Source organism: Anomaloglossus baeobatrachus, chromosome 6 (assembly GCF_048569485.1).
Source record: "Anomaloglossus baeobatrachus isolate aAnoBae1 chromosome 6, aAnoBae1.hap1, whole genome shotgun sequence".
Lineage (NCBI taxonomy): Eukaryota > Metazoa > Chordata > Amphibia > Anura > Aromobatidae > Anomaloglossus > Anomaloglossus baeobatrachus.
The window spans coordinates 95,898,089-95,914,768 of record NC_134358.1 but is presented as its reverse complement, the minus strand read 5'-3'; the positions used below and the strand labels follow the sequence as shown (position 1 = coordinate 95,914,768).

The 16,680-nt window shown below is 44.8% G+C and overlaps 1 protein-coding gene across 3 annotated transcripts in view; it reads right to left on the bottom strand.

Annotated features, from left to right (window-relative positions):
- The window catches only part of LOC142244085 (E3 ubiquitin-protein ligase RNF31-like), a 75,275-nt gene extending 58,847 nt beyond the window's left edge, over nucleotides 1-16,428 (bottom strand). For all 3 annotated transcript variants that reach the window (XM_075316276.1, XM_075316279.1, XM_075316278.1), the window contains exons 1-3: nucleotides 16,387-16,428; nucleotides 6,163-6,203; nucleotides 2,309-2,354 (exon numbers count right to left, since the gene is read on the bottom strand). In XM_075316276.1, the coding sequence (XP_075172391.1) occupies nucleotides 2,309-2,354; nucleotides 6,163-6,198 (82 nt within the window). In that variant the 5' untranslated portion in view covers nucleotides 6,199-6,203; nucleotides 16,387-16,428. The remainder of the gene's footprint in view (nucleotides 1-2,308; nucleotides 2,355-6,162; nucleotides 6,204-16,386) is intronic.
- Between the last annotated feature and the right edge of the window lie 252 nt (nucleotides 16,429-16,680).

The following is a 16,680-nucleotide window of genomic DNA, read 5'->3' as shown; positions in this document are numbered from 1 at the left end:
TGAAAAGGCTTGTTAAAAGACCAATTTTGACTTTTAGGATCGCTACTTCCAATAGGTGGCGCTAGAGTTTGTCTTCTTTCCAATTTGAATAGTTCTGGAAAAGCATTCTGTGGAAACTAAGATCAACCTGTGCCAGAATGATGAGAAGAAGAAAGTGTGGAGAAGGCTTGGAACAGCTCATGTTCCAAAGCACAGAACATCCACTGTAAAACAGGGTGGAGGCAGTGTTATGGCCGGGCATGCATGGCTTCCAATGGCCCTGGGACACTAGTGTTTATTGATGATGTGACTGAAGAAAGGAGCAGCTGCATGAATTCTGAAGTGTACTGTGCGATACTTTCTGCTCAGATTCCACAGAAGACAAAGTATTTAAGGCAAAAAAGTGAAATATTCAGCAATGGCTGAGTCAATAACCAGATCTCAACCCCATCGAGCCTGTATTTCACAGGCATAAGACAAAACAAAGCAAAAAGACCCACAAACAAGCAACAACTAAAGTCAGCTGCAGAAAAGGCCCCTAAAGCACTACAGAGAAGGAAATCCATTGTTTGGTGACTTCCATATTGCATTACATTATTTTTATGATAAAGTTAATTTGTCCAATTACTTTTGAGCTCCTGAATTGAGAATCCTTTGTACAAAAATGGTTCCAATTCCTAATCGTTTACCAGGATATTTTTTTTCAATCCCTTTAACTCAGGCCGGTGTCAAACTTGCGATTGCCTCGCGTGTATCTCGCGCGAGTCTCGTGTTGCATCACCCGTCACGGCCGCATACTCTCCGGACAGGACTGTCTTAGCTGCACAGAGATGCATGTAAGCGACCCACTCCTGTGAGGAGACTGAGTCCGTGCCGGGTGATGCACCGCGAAACTCGCGCGAGATACACGCGAGGCAATCGCAAGTGGGACACTGGCACTGTATTTCAAAAATAATGGCATGCAGAGACCAAATCACGGAGATTCAGTCACTGTCCAAATATTTCTCGACCTTACTGAAATAGATGTATAATAATACACTGCAGTTAGTTTTGTTGCTGTTTTTTTTTTTTTTTTTCTTTCTTGGTGAATTTTTTTAAATCTATTTTCTTTAAAGGGAATCTGTCAGCAGGTTTTTGCTATGTAATCTGAAGACAGCATGCTGCAAGGATTAATACTAGAGATGAGCGAACCCAAACTGTAAAGATCAAAGTTCATACCGAACTCTGGGTGTCCGAGGCTTGAACCCGAAAATGTTTTTTTAAGAAAAGTCTGTCTCCGATTTCACATACTGTTTGTTTGCTAACACTCAATGGAGCATCGCTGTGTTCGGGTACGCTCTGTGCTCGGCCCAGTGAAAGCCCTTTGCAGTCTCCGGCTCTCATTGGGAGTAAAAACAACATTTTCGGATGCTCTGTATCAAAAAAACAAACAACCCTGCCCTCCTTTCCCCAGGAATGCTCTGGTTATGGCTGCTTACATGTGGGGGCGGAGAGCCAAAGTGCCCAAACATCGACTTCCATTATACAGTAGTTGTTACTTGCGTCAGGCTCGTTAGTTGGGGTCCCCATTGATTTAAATGGGGTTTGAGGTCTAGGAACAAGTTCAGGTCAAGTCTGGGTCTCAAAACAAACTTTTAACTAAAGTCTGACTGAACCCGGTGAACCTGAACATACATGGGTCCCCTCCTCTCTACATAACATAGAAATTTCAGCAATGCCTCATTTAATAAGGCCTGTGCTGTTTACCTGAAATTTTTGTTTTAGCTTCAGGAGATTATCTGTGCTGCTTAGGTCTGCTAGAGATCAGCTAGTATGGCACTGCCCCTGCTTTTATTAGAATCTCACTGTCTATAGAAATTGTATATAGAGAGCCTGGTGTGGGTAGGGCAGCTCTTTCAGCTCTACTACATGCTAAATTTAAAAATTCTGATTGTGTCAGAACCACTGCACCCAGTAAACTAAGTGATACATCGTTGGATTCAGGGTCTCTTTGGCTACATCATGTTGCTCTCAGATGCGTTAGCAAAAACCTGCTGACAGATTCACTTTAAGTGTAGCATGCCCTATATGTGACTTTTAAGATATCTTCCCCTATCCCTCTCTATGAAGATAACATGATGAAAAATGGGAAATAATGTCATCCAAACAATGCATGAATACCATGGAATTGTTTATAGGCTCAAAACATCCACAAATAAGGTGTTCCAAAAAAAAGTTAATGTAGTTTTTTAATTACTTTGCACATTTTTCAGTTTAAATATTCGTACACTATAAACATATACAGTGTTATTATAATACCCAGCTGCATTAACCATTGATTAACATTTACCTGTCTTTTTACAGCAAAACCACAGCAAACAGCGTTGAATAAAAATCTGAAATAATAAGATGTCATTTATTAAGCATGCTCACTAGTTCATTTGGCCTAATATTTCCTCCTATACCAGTCTGTTTTGTATTGTTAATGATTGTTGTACGTATACCCTCTTTCACTTGTAAAGCGCCATGGAATAAATGGCGCTATAATAATAAATAATAATACTAACATTGATGTCTTATCCCTAGTATAGCGGCCGCGGACTCTTCAAACAGCAGATCAGAGGAGGTGCCAATAGTCGTCCCTCCACCTAACTATTGATTGCCTATTCTAGGGATAAGACATCTTTTTTAAAATGCTGGATAAACCATTTTAAAGTGTTTATTTTATACATTTATAATAAGTAAATAGTATTATAAATAACACTTTTGCACATTAAATTGAATCTGTCAGCAGGATTTTGCTATGTAATCTTTTACTAGCCTAAAGGGTGCTTTACACGCTGCGACATCACTAACAATCTCGTTAGCGATGTGACACAGCAGATCACAGATAAGATTTGCCGAGATCGCACATAGGTCATTTTTGTAGTGCCGGTCACATGTGCGATCTCGGCAGATCGCATCTGCGATCTGGCGTGTCACATCGCTAACGAGATCGCTAGCAATGTCGCAGTGTGTAAAGCACCCTTAATTCTAGTGATGTGTCAGTTACTAGGCTGTGTTTTGCTGTTTCAATACAATCAGTGTTTTATCAGCAGGAGATTATCAGTACAGAACAAGCTGCCTTGTGCCTTCTAGTCCAAGTAAGCCCCTAGCACTGATTAGCATTTTTTTTATCAGTAGCTGACAACGATGCCATTTAAACACCACTCTCAGAGATTGAGTCATGATTAGCGGCACAAATCTGAACATTGCTGATAAAACACAGATGCCGACTATAAAATATATAGCATGAATCAGTGATTGGCTGTGTACCATTATAGCCAAGTATAATTTAGTCTGAAACACTGAGACTAGTCTTAAGGCCCCGTCACACTAAGCAACATCGCTAGCAACATCGCTGCTAACGAACAACTTTTGTGACGTTGCTAGCGATGTTGCTGTGTGTGACATCCAGCAACAACCTGGCCCCTGCTGTGAGGTCGTTGGTTGTTGCTGAATGTCCTGGGCCATTTTTTAGTTGTTGCTGTCCCGCTGTGAAGCACAGATCGCTGTGTGTGACAGCGAGACAGCAACAACTAAATGTGCAGGCAGCAGGAGCCGGCTTCTGCTGAGGCTGGTAACCAATGTAAACATCGGGTAACCAAGAAGCCCTGTCCTTGGTTACCCGATATTTACCTTTGTTACCAGCCTCCGCCGCTCTCACTGTCAGTGCCGGCTCCTGCTCTGTGCACGTGTAGCTGCAGGACACATCGGGTTAATTAACCCGATGTGTGCTGTAGCCAGGAGAGCAAGGAGCCAGCGCTAAGCAGTGTGCGCTGCTCCCTGCTCTGTGCACATGTAGCTGCAGCACACATCAGGTAATTAACCCGATGTGTGCTGTACTAGGAGAGCAAGGAGCCAGCGCTCAGTGTGCGCTGCTCCCTGCTCTCTGCACGTGTGGCTGGTTGCTGGTGAGCTCACCAGCAACTTGTGTAGCCACGCTCCAGCGATCCCTGCCAGGTCAGGTTGCTGGTGGGATCGCTGGAGCGTTGCAGTGTGACATCTCACCAGCAACCCCCTAGCAACTTACCAGCGATCCCTATCGTTGTTGGGATCGCTGGTAAGTTGCTTAGTGTGACTGGACCTTAAGGCTGGTCCTCGGCAGCTTCTCCCAACCCTGTTCCAGTTTACTGAGGGATCCACAGTGAAAGGAATCAATTCATGGAGACGCTGAACAGGGATCTGCCTCATATTAGTCAGTCGAGATATATAAGGCGAATTCATCATTGCATTTGCACTTTATTTATTGGTTTATGTTTGTTTTTTTGTTTGTGCCATATTGATCTCTTCCTTTGCCCCCTTTTTATTTTTTTTAAATGGCTCCCCTTGAATGATTTTTTTGTATGCTAGAAGAAAAGTCAATTTTTGTCTATGTGCTCAATTCATGAACCGAGTGCACCATTTTGAAGAATTTGTTGTAAAAACACCACCACCAGACAAAATACAAAAGCAAATATAAAAAAAAAGCAAATGATGACCCAGCTGGATTAGTAATGATGGTGTCTGATAGATGTTCCCCATTACTAACTACTGGGTTTGATGCCAGCTGTCAATTCACAGGTGACATCAACCCCACAAATATTACCCTGATGGCCACTGCTTCAGGGCAAACAGAAAGAGCCGGGCAAAGTGCCAAAATTGGCACAGCCAAGGGAGCTGACACTTCTGGGGCGGCTGTTGGCTGCTATTTTTAGGCTGGTAGTGGCCAAATAACTATGGACCTTCCCAACCTAATCATACCAGCCCCCAGCTTCAGGCAATATCCACATGCAATAAAGCTTGTTGATTGGCTGCTCTGCAGCTTTTCAACAAACTTTATTAACATACGAACATTACCTGAACTTCAAACTTGGATACAGACTTTTACATTTAGTCCATGTTCAAGTCTGGTACGAACCCTGAACTTTACAGTTTAGGTTCACTCATCCTTACTCATCAATACTACTAGCATCTTTTCATAAAGGTTTAACAAAGAGGAGTCTTTTGTATACAGTAGAGGAGAAAGCTGTAGTTTTAGATTAGATTTGTATTCAAAGAAAGTAGGAAAGTCACAATAAGCATTCTGAAGATTTTATAAGCGAAATGCATCAGAATTCTGTCCGAATTTACATAAATTATTTTGTGAGTTATTATGTGTTTATACACTTTTTATGCCTCAGTACAGTAGATATTTTTGAAATATATCAGGAAAAAGGGTATCTTAGAAAACAGAGGACACGACTTAAAATGTGTCACAGATGGGCCAATATTTTAGTGATAAACATTGAAAGTAAATCAAGCAAGAGGCGATGTAAGGAAGAAAAAGGTTTCTAACACATCACTGATTTTAAAGAGTAACCATCTTTTTCATTTTTATTCCAGAAATAAATAAAACACATCAAAATAAGCAACTTTGTAATATTTCTTATCTTTCTTCTTTCTCTGCCAAAATTGATCAGTCATTGTCAAAATTCTCAATTCTGAGATAAAATCTGTATTCAGGGAAGACTTTCCCATTACTGAGAGGATGTGGCAATTGGTGTTGATGAGATTCTATGTAGATAGAAAGGAGAGGAGAAGGGAGGAGCTCTGTCTCTGGCTCCTCCCTCTGCCTCTGGCTCCTCGCTCTGCCTCTAGCTCCTCCCTCTGCCTCTAGCTTCTCCCTCTGCCTCTAGCTCCTCCTTCTGACTCTAGCTCCTCCTTCTGACTCTAGCTCCTCCTTCTGACTCTAGCTCCTCCTTTTGCCTCTAGTTCTTCCTTCTGCCTCTAACTCCTCGCTCCTGCCTCTAGCGTCTCCCACTGCCTCTAACTCCTCCCTCTGCCTCTAGCTCCTCCCCCTGCCTCTAGCTCCTCGCTCTGTGTCATTCCGCTGTCTCTAGCTCCTCCCATCATCATAGAATCTCACCAGCACCAGCTGCCATCTCCTATCTCAGTAATGGGAAAGTCTTCACTGAATACAGATTTTAGCTCAGATTTGAGAATTGTGATAACGACTGATCAATTCTGAGAGAGAAAGAAGCCGATTTTTCTGATAAGATATATTACAGAGTTGCTTATTTTCATGTGTACTATTCATTTACAAATATTAAAATTTAATACAACAGTTACGGCAAAAGGTAAAAACTCTGCTTGTAATGTGTCTGATGAGAGGCTTCTGAGACGTTTATAACAAATATAACTGACCTGGAAGCAGCTATATCCTTGTGCATTTATTTTCATAGTATCTGTGAAACAGAAACAAATGTCATAATACAAAGGCTTATAGTACCGTGTTTCCCCGAAAGTAAGGCCCTGTCTTACATTAATTTTACCCCCAAAAGTCCCACCCTGCCTTACTTTCGGGGGAGGCCTTACATTGGAAAAAAAATGACAATCCTCCCCCCTGCAGCCTCCCCATTGTTTGAGATCCGGCATCCACCCCTTCCTCCCCCCTGCAGCCTCCCCATTGTTTGAGATCCAGCATCCACCCCTTCCTCCCCCCTGCAGCCTCCCCATTGTTTGAGATCCGGCATCCACCCCTTCCTCCCCCCTGCAGCCTCCCCATTGTTTGAGATCTGGCATCCACCCCTTCCTCCCCCCTGCAGCCTCCCCATTGTTTGAGATCCGGCATCCACCCCTTCCTCCCCCCTGCAGCCTCCCCATTGTTTGAGATCCGGCATCCACCCCTTCCTCCCCCCTGCAGCCTCCCCATACAGTGGTTCTGCCCCCCACTCTGCCACCACACACACTGACACATACGGTACCGGTACAGCCCCACACGGCACCCACACACATATCGTACCGGTACCGTACACACACACTGACACATACAGCCCCATACGGCACCCATACACATACCGTACACACACACACACACACAGAGTTTCGTAACTTACCGAAATCGGAGCGAGCCTGCAGGCGGTGACGTCGCGGCTGATTTCAGCCAATCAGCTGCGAGCCGGCTGACTGGCCAATCGCAGCTCGAGCTGAGGGCCAATCAGCTGCGAGCCGGCTGACTGGCCAATCGCAGCTCGAGCTGAGGGCCAATCAGCTGCGAGCCGGCTGACTGGCCAATCGCAGCTCGAGCTGAGGGCCAATCAGCTGCGAGCCGGCTGACTGGCCAATCACAGCTCGAGCTGATGGCCAGCAGGGAGCCTTGCGGGGGCCATTCACCGGAGGCGGACCACGGGTGGCACGAGACTGGAGAAGGCCTGGATGGAGCGAGGGAACAGCGGCAAGTTCCTGTTTCCCTGTTTCCCCAGGGACCCCCACCCATATGCGGCCTTACATTACGCCGCGACCACCACCCATAGGCGGCCTTACATTCCCCGGCCCCCCCGCTACCCTGCCTTACAATCGGGGGGTGCCCTACATTGGCGGACCCCCCCGAAACCCCCACCCTGCCTTACTTTCGGGGGGGTCCTACTTTCGGGGAAACACGGTATTATCTATCTATCTGTCTATTTCCCTTACAATAAGCCCTACCCCAAAAATAAGCCCTAGCAGGAATTCTCAGCTTTTTCGTACTAAGGCTGTGTCCGCACTTTGCGTCATCCTAATTGCAGTTCTAAACACATCCTCTGGCAGAAATTGCTTTTGCCAAAGTTGCTTTTGACCACAGAAACGCGATAAATACGCGTTTTAGCTGCGTTTTTAGCGCTTTTACATGCTTTTCCATTGCGTAAAGACAGATGCACTTTGACACTGCTAAATAAAGTTTAAACAGTCAAACACTATGAAAAAAAGGAAAAAAAAAAACAAAAACAAATATAATTATTTAAATCATAACGAAAATAGTTATATTTAATATAATTATAGCGGTTTTTACCATTTATGGCTAAAATAACAATAAATTAATATTTTTCAATAATTTAATTGTCGGACTATGTGTGTGTGTAAAGGGACAGATTATTCCATTATTTTGATGTCATAAACGCATGATTTCTGCAGCTAAAGAGCAGGTAAAATGCTGGAATTTTGATGTTGCTTGATTTTTGCTACTTCTCATTGACTTCAATGTTAGCAAAACGCAGCCCAAATGGCAAAAACAACTGACATGTTGCTTCTTTGAACGCTGAGTTTTTGCCCAAAAATATGCAAATTAAACGCTGCATTTTGAACAGCAAAGTGCGCACAAGAAATCCCCATTTTCCATAGACTTTGCTGGAAAATCAAAACGCATGCATTTTGGCATGAAAACGCTGCAGCTCAAAACGCACCTGAAACGCAGGTAAGAACGCAAAGTGCGCACATAGTCTTAAATGCCTACCCCAAAAATAAGCCCTAGTTGTGGTTCAATAATGAAGTTTCCATGCAGCTAAAAAAAAAATTAAAGAATACTGCAGGACACTTCATAATAGAAGCAGATCCCCCCCAGAAGAGAAAAGACAGACCCCGCAATCGTACTCACCAGATACGCCGATGGCGTATGAGCTCTTCCACAGAGATTTGCGTCACTATCAGGTCCGCTCGCACACACACATTGGATCCAGGATACCTCCACTCTCTCACACATAAACACACATGCGATTGCACTAAAGTCACATACACACATCCACTGACATTGTTCTGCTGTTGGGACCTGAGACGATGTGGAACGCATAGAGGACCTGAGGTGGAATGCATAGAGGACCTGAGGTGGAATGCATAGAGGACCTGGGGTGGAACGCATAGAGGACCTGGGGTGGAATGCATAGAGGACCTGGGGTGGAATGCATAGAGGACCTGGGGTGGAATGCATAGAGTACCTGGGGTGGAATGCATAGAGGACCTGGGGTGGAATGCATAGAGGACCTGGGGTGGAATGCATAGAGTACCTGGGGTGGAATGCATAGAGGACCTGGGGTGGAATGCATAGAGGACCTGGGGTGGAATGCATAGAGGACCTGGGGTGGAATGCATAGAGGACCTGGGGTGGAATGCATAGAGTACCTGAGGTGGAATGCATAGAGGACCTGAGGTGGAATGCATAGAGGACCTGGGGTGGAATGCATAGAGTACCTGGGGTGGAATGCATAGAGGACCTGGGGTGGAATGCATAGAGGACCTGGGGTGGAATGCATAGAGGACCTGGGGTGGAATGCATAGAGTACCTGGGGTGGAATGCATAGAGGACCTGGGGTGGAATGCATAGAGGACCTGGGGTGGAATGCATAGAGGACCTGGGGTGGAATGCATAGAGGACCTGGGGTGGAATGCATAGAGGACCTGGGGTGGAATGCATAGAGTACCTGGGGTGGAATGCATAGAGGACCTGGGGTGGAATGCATAGAGGACCTGTGGTGGAATGCATAGAGGACCTGGGGTGGAATGCATAGAGTACCTGGGGTGGAATGCATAGAGGACCTGGGGTGGAATGCATAGAGGACCTGGGGTGGAATGCATAGAGGACCTGGGGTGGAATGCATAGAGTACCTGGGGTGGAATGCATAGAGGACCTGGGGTGGAATGCATAGAGGACCTGAGGTGGAATGCATAGAGGACCTGGGGTGGAATGCATAGAGGACCTGGGGTGGAATGCATAGAGGACCTGGGGTGGAATGCATAGAGAACCTGGGGTGGAATGCATAGAGGACCTGAGGTGGAATGCATAGAGGACCTGAGGTGGAATGCATAGAGGACCTGAGGTGGAATGCATAGAGGACCTGGGGTGGAATGCATAGAGGACCTGGGGTGGAATGCATAGAGGACCTGGGGTGGAATGCATACAGGACCTGGGGTGGAATGCATAGAGGACCTGAGGTGGAATGCATAGAGGACCTGAGGTGGAATGCATAGAGGACCTGAGGTGGAATGCATAGAGGACCTGATGTGGAATGCATCGAGGAACTGGGGTGGAATGCATAGAGGACCTGAGGTGGAATGCATAGAGGACCTGCACAGTGCAGTATCACCAGATGTGTGATGTTACTGCGGTCGGATGTGTGTGAAATTACTGCTATCAGATCTGTGTGTGTGTGTGTGTGTCTGTCTCTGAGAGCCGAGGGATGCATTCCACAGCGTCTCCCAGGTCCTCCCTGCTGGATAGAAGTAGAGAAGGACCGCTGTGGAACACACGAAGACCTGCAGGGAGCGCTCGCTGTGGATTGCAGGAGGACCTAGGAGCGACGCAGATGTTCGGGTGTTTGCCTTTATTGGGAGGTAAACTTACCCCCAAACCATGTTGTTGTTTAAACGGGGCAAACATTGTATTTGAGAAAGGGTTGTCTAATTAGGGGACTCAGGCACATCTAAAAAGTTGCGTGCACCTCCCTACTAATCTTTCTGCAGTCAAGGACTGGTGTACGAATTGGTGCATAAAAAATGCCACCACTCCTCATGAATTTGGTCAGCAGGGATTGACAAGCAAATGTTCAACCACTTTGTGAGATCTGAGTAAAAATGTTGTGAGACCAACAAAAATGGCAACATTTTAGTGCTGGCTTGTGGTGTTCCAAAAGCTTGAGATCTTTCAAAGACATTTGAGCTAGAATACTGGCGTAAAAGGTTTTGCTGAATCAGGCCCATAGTTTTAGCAAAGTGGCCGTCATGTACACAGTAGATCAAAGGTAGACAAGTAACAATAATGCATACCTCCCAACTTTTCAAGAAAGGAAAGAGGCAAATTTTGACCACGCCCCTAGCCACACCCCTAGCCACACCCATTTGGCAGTAAGGGTCATTCAGCAGATGCCGTGGACTGTTCATTCATATTCATAGCAGTCAGAATTTTTTTATATTTCTATGTGTCACTATATGACATGTTGCTTATTTGTGCCTATCAATCTGTGTTCACACGTTGCATAAATTCTGTTTCTTTTTGTTTCTGTCTGCACCAAACTACACAATAACAATCTTCTCTGTTTTTTCCATTTTTGCTGCATTTTTTCTGCCTTTTCTCCATTATTTAATGCGTTTTTGGTTCAGATGTGAATCTGCGTATTTAAGTGTTTTTATTGTACAGAGAAGCTTTTTCCTGCATTTTTTAAGCTCCACATAGAAACCTCCAGACAAACCCCCCCCCCCCCCGAAAACCGCAGAATTCATCAGCGTCTTTTCATGGAATCACATCCACTTTACTTGGACAATTAAACACAGCAGAATAAATGTGCAAAAAAACAGCAGAAAAAAATGCAGCATTTACACTACATGTGAATATGGACTAATTGTCCAAGCAAAGTGGATGAGACGTCCTGAAATCTCCGCTCCTGGTGCGTGGAAAGACGCCGCTGAACTGTGCGGATTTGGTGTTTCTTTCTTTATAAGCTTCAGGATTCACATCAGCAACAAACATGTATCAAATAAGGGGACAATGCATAAAAAATACCGCAAACACGCAATAATCAGAGAACATTGTTATTGCACTCGTTGCGCGGACACCTGCAGAAAAAATGCAGCATTTACGCTATGTGTGAACACGGCCTCAGTGATCAATTTTTATTACATTTTTTATGGGTTTTAATAAAGAAAAATAATAAATTGCGCCTTTTTTTTCCCGCCATTTACCGATCCCCATAAATAATCTGATCGCTGTGTTGTTCAGGTCATTACGATTACAGGGACACCAAATATGTCCATGTTATTTGCTGATTTGTGATGTTTATTATTTTAAAAAAAAAGTGCAATAAAATTACATTATTCTATTTTTTTTTATTATTTTTAGTAACTTTATTAGAAGAAAAAAAATCCTCTTTTCCTCTCCCTCTAGAATACAGGATATAGAGATGCTGCTCTGTACAATGCTGTGTTCTGTGTAATCTGCTGTGTAAGAGGCTGCATTGTAGGTTCATTTATGTGAAATCCTCCCTCTGATATCATCAATCCTAGTGGCTCAACAGCTAGAGCAGCTAGGAAAGCCAGGAGGTTGCTGGACACAAGTTTTGAACGTTGCTGGTTTGAATCCAAGGTGGTGAAGATAAAAAAAAAAAAAAAATTGTATTTGTATTTTTTTCCTCATTTCTTTATAGTAGTTTTATGGGAACAAATGAATTTGACTCTTTCACCAACATTAAGATACAGTATTTATCTATCTATCTATCTCTATCCCTCTATCTATCTATCTATCTATCTATCTATCTCTATCCCTCTATCTATCTATGATTCTATCTCTCTATCTATCTATGATTCTATCTGTCTATGATTCTATCTCTCTATCTATCTATCTATGATTCTATCTATCTATGATTCTATCTATCTATGATTCTATCTATGATTCTATCTCTATCTATCTATTATCTGTCGTGTATCTATAGATCCCTCTATCATCCATCCCTCTATCATCCATCCATCCCACTATCATCCATCCCTCCCTCTATCCCTCCCTCTATCCCTCCATTCATCCCTCTATCATCCATGCATCCATCCCTCCCTCTATCCCTCCTTTCATCCCTCTATCCCTCCATTCATCCCTCCTTCTATCCCTCCATTCATCCCTCTATCATCCATCCCTCCCTCTATCCCTCCATTCATCCCTCTATCATCCATCCATCCCTCCCTCTATCCCTACTTTCATCCCTCTATCCCTCCATTCATCCCTCTATCATCCATCCATCCCTCCCTCTATCCCTCCATTCATCCCTCCATTCATCCCTCTATCATCCATCCATCCCTGCCTCTATCCCTCCATTCATCCCTCCCTCTATCCCTCCATTCATTCCTCTATCATCCATCCATCCCTCCCTCTATCCCTCCATTCATCCCTCTATCATCCATCCATCCATCCCTCTATCCCTCCATTCATCCCTCTATCATCCATGCATCCATCCCTCTATCCCTCCTTTCATCCCTCTATCCATCCATTCATCCTTCCTTCTATCCCTCCATTCATCCCTCTATCATCCATCCATCCCTCCCTCTATCCCTCCTTTCATCCCTCTATCCCTCCATTCATCCCTCTATCATCCATCCATCCCTCCCTCTATCCCTCCATTCATCCCTCTATCATCCATCCATCCCTCCCTCTATCCCTCCTTTCATCCCTCTATCCCTCCATTCATCCCTCTATCATCCATCCATCCCTGCCTCTATCCCTCCATTCATCCCTCCCTCTATCCCTCCATTCATCCCTCTATCATCCATCCATCCCTGCCTCTATCCCTCCATTCATCCCTCTATCATCCATCCCTCCCTCTATCCCTCCATTCATCCCTCTATCATCCATCCATCCATCCCTCTATCCCTCCATTCATCCCTCTATCATCAATGCATCCATCCCTCCCTCTATCCCTCCATTCATCCCTCCATTCATCCCTCTATCATCCATGCATCCATCCCTCCCTCTATCCCTCCTTTCATCCCTCTATCCCTCCATTCATCCCTCCTTCTATCCCTCAATTCATCCCTCTATCATCCATCCATCCCTCCCTCTATCCCTCCATTCATCCCTCTATCATCCATCCATCCCTCCCTCTATCCCTCCATTCATCCCTCCATTTATCCCTCTATCATCCATCCATCCCTGCCTCTATCCCTCCATTCATCCCTCCCTCTATCCCTCCATTCATTCCTCTATCATCCATCCATCCCTCCCTCTATCTATCCCTCCATTCATCCCTCTATGATCCATCCATCCATCCCTCTATCCCTCCATTCATCCCTCTATCATCCATGCATCCATCCCTCTCTCTATCCCTCCCTCCATTCATCCCTCTATCATCCATCCATCCCTCCCTCTATCCCTCCATTCATCCCTCTATCATCCATCCATCCCTCCCTCTATCCCTCCTTTCATCCCTCTATCCCTCCATTCATCCCTCTATCATCCATCCATCCCTGCCTCTATCCCTCCATTCATCCCTCCCTCTATCCCTCCATTCATCCCTCTATCATCCATCCATCCCTGCCTCTATCCCTCCATTCATCCCTCTATCATCCATCCCTCCCTCTATCCCTCCATTCATCCCTCTATCATCCATCCATCCATCTATCCCTCCATTCATCCCTCTATCATCAATGCATCCATCCCTCCCTCTATCCCTCCATTCATCCCTCCATTCATCCCTCTATCATCCATGCATCCATCCCTCCCTCTATCCCTCCTTTCATCCCTCTATCCCTCCATTCATCCCTCCTTCTATCCCTCCATTCATCCCTCTATCATCCATCCATCCCTCCCTCTATCCCTCCATTCATCCCTCTATCATCCATCCATCCCTCCCTCTATCCCTACTTTCATCCCTCTATCCCTCCATTCATCCCTCTATCATCCATCCATCCCTCCCTCTATCTATCCCTCCATTCATCCCTCTATCATCCATCCATCCATCCCTCTATCCCTCCATTCATCCCTCTATCATCCATGCATCCATCCCTCTCTCTATCCCTCCCTCCATTCATCCCTCTATCATCCATCCATCCCTCCCTCTATCCCTCCTTTCATCCCTCTATCCATCCATTCATCCCTCCTTCTATCCCTCCATTCATCCCTATTAATCCCTCTATCATCCATCCATCCCTCCCTCTATCCCTCCTTTCATCCCTCTATCCCTCCATTCATCCCTCTATCATCCATCCATCCCTCCCTCTATCCCTCCATTCATCCCTCCTTCTATCCCTCCATTCATCCCTCTATCATCCATCCATCCCTCTATCCCTCCATTCATCCCTCTATCATCCATCCCTCCCTCTATCCCTCCATTCATCCCTCTATCATCCATGCATCCATCCCTCCCTCTATCCCTCCCTCCATTCATCCCTCTATCATCCATCCCTCCCTCTATCCCTCCATTCATCCCTCTATCATCCATCCCTCCCTCTATCCCTCCTTTCATCCCTCTATCCCTCCATTCATCCCTCTATCATCCATCCATCCCTCCCTCTATCCCTCCTTTCATCCCTCTATCCCTCCATTCATCCCTCTATCCCTCCATTCATCCCTCTATCCCTCCATTCATCCCTCTATCATCCATCCCTCCCTCTATCCCTCCTTTCATCCCTCTATCCCTCCATTCATCCCTCTATCATCCATCCATCCCTCCCTCTATCCCTCCTTTCATCCCTCTATCCCTCCATTCATCCCTCTATCCCTCCATTCATCCCTCTATCCCTCCATCCATCCCTCCCTCTATCCCTCCTTTCATCCCTCTATCCCTCCATTCATCCCTCTATCATCCATCCATCCCTCCCTCTATCCCTCCTTTCATCCCTCTATCCCTCCATTCATCCCTCTATCCCTCCATTCATCCCTCTATCATCCATCCATCCCTCCCTCTATCCCTCCTTTCATCCCTCTATCCCTCCATTCATCCCTCTATCCCTCCATTCATCCCTCTATCATCCATCCCTCCCTCTATCCCTCCTTTCATCCCTCTATCCCTCCATTCATCCCTCTATCATCCATCCATCCCTCCCTCTATCCCTCCTTTCATCCCTCTATCCCTCCATTCATCCCTCTATCCCTCCATTCATCCATCCCTCCATCCATCTTTGCTGCTGAATTCCCTGCTTCTGGTGTGTCACCTGCAGTATAGAGGTCAAGATAACAAAATCTTCCTATTGCTTTCAATAGAGGCAGTAGCTCAGTGGTTAGAGCTGCTGCCTTTGAAACAATGAACTCACAGCTCCACGAGTTCGAGTCCCGAGTCCCGGCCGATAATTTAATTTATTCACTCCATTTATCCCTGATAAATCGTGCAAGTCCCGCAGAATCCGGGACGGTTGGGAGGTAAATGACTTAGGTGTTATTTATGCTAATATCCATAGAAATATACACATAATGTCAGGACAATAAATGTATTCTTATTAAAGGAACACATTAGGGAAAGGAACCACTGGGATATTAATCGGTGCTGTGACCCACACCCGAAAGTAAATGCAACTACTGAAGGATGGTGTGTAATAAAGGCACTAGCCGACCTTATCTAACAAAAAGCAGCACAAAATACAGAAGAAATATTATCTCTTTATGAAACGCAACATTCAGCATTAGACATTCTAAAATAATTAAATATCACAGCAAAGTGAGATATCAGAACATGGGATTGCACATAATATATTAATATATCATCACCCAAACCTTCTCCCATAGTATCGAGATAAAGAAGTACACACAAATAAATTAATAAACAGGGCAGACAATATCATATGAAATATCTATCTTAATATATATAATATAAATATCAACTCTCAATCGTAGGTGAATGAGTATCCTGCAGGATGCACACAACCTATGCAACATTAATACGAATGGGAATAACTAGGCATGAGGACATGTGACCTATGGTGGAGGGAAAAGGAACCAAACCCCACTAGGTCCGCCAACAGCTGTCTTCCTCAGGGGTATATTCCTATTTTGCTATTCTTAGATGGTAGTAGCTGGTAAGATCAAGTAAACACTTGTTTCATTTGTTAGTTTTAGTTATGTGTAGTTTTACTACTATATACATCTATATCATAGCGAGGGATGTCAGTACAATAATAAATACAATATATACAATAAGGATGATGACTTACAGGACTATGCTCTGGTCCGTGCGGGTCTGGAGAGAATAGAGGTCATACAGAAAATACAAGACCCATTATGCATTGTGCGGCTCCTCCTAGCACTGCCAGCTTCCGCTCTGAATTGCTCTCACAATGTTGACCCTTTTTTGTCTTGATATAGTTTAGAGGATTCAGCACTTTCTTGTATATATGGAATTTAAGAGATCAGTAGTTTTATTAGAATAGCTTGTGCATGAAAACTGTAAAAGATTTGCATAACAGTTACTTGATAACTATAATGAAATAACTTTCATAGGTGTGTGA